General features: G+C 33.0%; 1 protein-coding gene across 1 annotated transcript in view; it reads right to left on the bottom strand.

Annotated features, from left to right (window-relative positions):
* The window catches only part of LOC107743094 (plexin A3-like), a 182,559-nt gene that overhangs the window by 34,158 nt on the left and 143,979 nt on the right, over positions 1-4,422 (bottom strand). The window contains exons 12-14 of the mRNA XM_016556207.1: positions 3,426-3,616; positions 2,385-2,533; positions 2,077-2,289 (exon numbers count right to left, since the gene is read on the bottom strand). Coding sequence (XP_016411693.1) covers positions 2,077-2,289; positions 2,385-2,533; positions 3,426-3,616 — 553 coding nt within the window. The remainder of the gene's footprint in view (positions 1-2,076; positions 2,290-2,384; positions 2,534-3,425; positions 3,617-4,422) is intronic.

Here is a 4,422-nt window from a genome sequence, read left to right as displayed (position 1 = left end):
GTAATATCTACAAGCAAAATGAATGCTCCTGAGCTAAATTTTAACTGTCCCAGATGCAATGGAATCATTTTAGTTTTTTATTTTTAATAAATTTGCATAGATGTTAAAAACCATTTTTTTTGCTTGACAGTTATATGACCTCAGGGCTTGGTTTTTGCTCTGATATGTATTATCAGCTGTTAGACCTTTTATTAAGACGTGTGTGCCTTTCCAAATCATATCCATTCAATTGAATTTGCCACAGGTTAACTTCACTTGAATTGTAGTAATATCTACAAGCAAAATGAATGCTCCTGAGCTAAATTTTAACTGTCCCAGATGCAATGGAATCATTTTATTTTTTTATTTTTAATAAATTTGCTATGTTAAAAACCATCTTTTTTGCTTGACAGTTATGGTGTATGGAGTGTAGATTGTTGTGGAAAAAAACTAATTTAAAGCAGTTTAACATAAGGCAGCAACAAAACAAAATGTGAAAAAAATGAAGGGGTATGAATACATTCGCAAGGCACTGTATATAAACACATTATTTAATCAATAAATATTTTAATAATCACTGTAGTCATTGAATATTCATTAAAAATATATATTTTTAAATATTTATTTTAATTTTAATGACTACAGTTCTAATTGATTGACTGAAATGGAAATAGAAAAACATTAATTTTTTTATTTACTTTTAAAAAAGCGCCGTCCTCTCGCAGTAATTAGTTGCATACCTGTGTAATTGGTCAGAGTGTGTATTTTCATTTGCTTTACCCTTCTGCACGACTGAAGCTGCCTGGACGCTATTGATTAGATGTTGAGGGAATCCAGGCAGGGTCATCCATTTATATATATGTGTGTGTGTGTGTGTGTGTAAAGCTCCTGGGCTCGGGATAATAGACTAATGCCCTATTCCTGCTGGGCACCACTCAAAACTCAGCGGGGAGGAAGGGGTAATTGTGTCATTCTTTACATTCCCCTTTCCTTCAACTACATTATCACATGGGCTCCACAAGTTGATTTGATTGGCTAATGGGATGGAGGAGTGGGAATCCTAACGATTCATCGGTTTCAAGTGCAAAATCGGATTGGCTGAGTCTCAAAGGATGGATTCGTATTGATTAGCTGCGCGTAAATCACCACAAACAAAATGTTAGCAGCGATAAGGGAATCGATATGAAAAAAAACGATTAAAATATAACCGCTTGGTGTAAAATCGAAGGCAGCCGCCTCGCTGGCCAGTCAGGTGCCGTTTTGTGTATGAAGGCACCTGGAAACTGCTTTAAAAAGTAAGATGTCATCACATTTAATATTCTAGAACAAATTCAAGTGAGTTTAGAAATAACCCATAGAGTGTTTAGTAATTACAATGCTTATTTCCGGCAGAAATGGAATCATAAATTAAAATTAAAATTATCTTTTCAATTAAAAATAAGCACGGTTGTCATTAAATATAAAGATGAATAAATAAATTTGTAGATAAAAACAGTAAAAATTATAAAAGCTAAATTAAAGAAAAAAAATATTGTGATTCTAAATAATGGTAAAAACATAATAAATAAATAAATAAATAAAATAAAAAATGTAAATGAACTATGAATTAATTAATACTAAAATGGTAAACAAATAATAGAAATTATACATTATAAAGATACATATTTAAAAGACACTTTTCTATTCTAAAAATGGTAAAAAAAATATAGAAATAATAAATAAAATAAAAAATATAAATGAATTATGAATGAATGAATTATACTAAAATGGTAAATAAATGATAAAGATACATATTTAAAAGACATTTTTCTATTCTAAAATTATACATAACTTAATGAACAAATAAATCATTATAAATAATTGTTTAAATAAATACAAATTAAATTAAAAAAATAAAATACATATATTTTAACATACCTAACCTATTTTTAATAAAATTAAATAAGCACCGTAGTCATTAAATATTCTAAATAAATAAAAATGGAAATTTTTTCCAACCACTATGGCATTTATTCTGTCCAATCGCTGAAAGGCACACACAGGATTATGGGATTGAATTAGGATTTGTTTTGATGCCTTCCTTTCTCCATATGTTGCCTGATAAAGCAACATTCTTCAAGTTTCAGAGACAGCCAAGATGTCTTAAGATAACATTGTCCCTTTCCTAAACAAAGAAGCAGAGGACGTACCACAAAAGAGTACATCTGAGACGACTGGGTTCGATACTCAGCGCTGCAGTCACCGATACACAGCTCCACCGGACCACCAGGGGGACTCGACATCAGAGATTCCTCCATATCACACACGATCCTGCAGGCCAAGAACAAACCCAGAAATCACTCCTGCACTAAGCACTGTCCAAACACCAGTTCAAATTAACTAGCATCACGGGAAGCATAACCCACCTCTCAGCGCTGATGTATTCAGACGCAGCAGGGTTGCAGCGAACTCCCGCCACACGCACATGCGTGATCTCTCGAACCTGCAGCCCCAGATTCTCTCCTTCGATGGTCACGCGTGTGCCGCCCTCCTTCGGCCCCGTCAGTGGCCGGATCTATGAAGACAGAGATGACAGCTTCTCATTGGAGGATATAAAAGAAACAAATTCTAAGAGCTTTAAAGGTCACCACTTTGAAAGGTGCAGTCTGGGATATCTGTCATGCAGGAGGATTGTCTATTTCATTTGTGCTTTTAACCATATTTGAGGGACAATTTATGAAAAATGACATACAGAAGCTACAAAAGTCCAACAAAACATCTTTAATGAAGAAAAAGGTATATAGAAAAATGTTAATAAATGAAAATAAATACAAATATTTTGATTCTAAAAATAGTAAATTAAACATTTTTACGTCTGAAAATTGTAAAAAAAAAAACTACTAAAGATAGATTGATGAATAAATAAATCATACAGATAAATAATGATAAATAAATATTTTTTATTTTAAAAAAAGTCAAAAACTGAGATGATGAAAATTAATAAATGAACATTTTAAAGCTACAAAATGTTACAAAAGTAAAGATAAATAATAAAGATATAAATAAATATGCTCTACATTAAAAAAAAGGTAAACAAATGGGTAAAAAGACAAATTCAAGAATAAATAAATAATAAAGGTAAATAAAGGTAATTAAATAAATAATTGTAAATCTAAAAATGTAAACAATTGAGGTAAATAATAAAGATGAATAATAAAGACAAAATAAATACTGTGATTCCAAAAAAAGTAGTGCTGTCAAACGATTAATCACGATTAATCGTCTAAATGATTTATAATAAAATAATAACATAATAAAATGACTTTCATTCTTGACAGAAATTATTTACCACCTACCCAGTGTCCCTAACATAATTCATGTATTTCCTCACTGTTTACTTTAATGTTTTAGTTAGGGCTCATCTGAACACAAGGATGGCTTTCAGATGATGTGTGTGTGTGTGCTACCTTAGTGATTCGGGGATGGCTGCAGCGTACGTTGCGGCGTCCCTGATGCATCCAGTTGTGTTCGGGTGATGGACAGTGTTGCTTCAGGAGACACTTCTTATCGGCTAAACACCAGCCACACTCAAACATGCTGTCTGCCTTCAGACAGAGTCCACAGCTGTCCCTCTGAGCTTCACACTTATACAGGAGAGCTGCGTCCACACACACACACACACACACACAGAGTGAGAATATAGCCGTATTCTCAGCTGGGCAGTTAAACGCAGGCCATGTTTGGAGTGGTGCTAGCTGTGTGGTGCCAATCGATAATTGAACTGTATGGGGAAGGTAGCCGAGGCGAAACCCACGCCTGCTTTCACTGTGCCGTGATTCATGTGCTGCCCACACAGACTAATAACTCTGACCCGAGGCCTTGAGGAAGCAGAAAACCAAGGCGTTCTGCTGTAGTGGGTGTAGAGGTTCAATTCTATACACAGTGGCTCTGTTCCAAACTCTAGTGAGCTCACTCGCTGGTTACTGTCTACACAGACAGCATCCTAACAGATATAGAACCGCATGTGAGTGATTTGAAATGCTGGTCACAAGTAGCAACTCATTTTTGCACAGAGACTAAACATATGCTCAGCTTATTAAATGTTTTTTAATGAAACATTTTACAGTAGTAAATAAATATATTTGTATCGAAAATCTTAAAATAACCCCATCTAGAAGCAAATTATGTATATAAAAGAAATTATTTGAATGTTTAAAAATGTCAGTAAGACACGAAACATGTTCATAGTATAGAAAATCTGGAAATATTGACAGATATTTTTGAATATTTAGAAAATGTCATATTCAAGCTTATGAGGTATCCAGTTTTGCTGCCTATTTTTGTAACAATATTTATATTACAAATAGGATTAATATTATTAGTTATAAAAATTTGTGCTGTCAAATGATAAATACACACATGCATGTATATATTTCAGAAAATTTTTTATGTTTATATATTAAA

This window comes from Sinocyclocheilus rhinocerous, unplaced genomic scaffold, assembly GCF_001515625.1.
Source record: "Sinocyclocheilus rhinocerous isolate Xijiao unplaced genomic scaffold, SAMN03320098_v1.1 scaffold797, whole genome shotgun sequence".
Lineage (NCBI taxonomy): Eukaryota > Metazoa > Chordata > Actinopteri > Cypriniformes > Cyprinidae > Sinocyclocheilus > Sinocyclocheilus rhinocerous.
The sequence above is the reverse complement of the archived record's forward strand: the minus strand, read 5'-3'. Positions and strand labels throughout refer to the sequence as shown.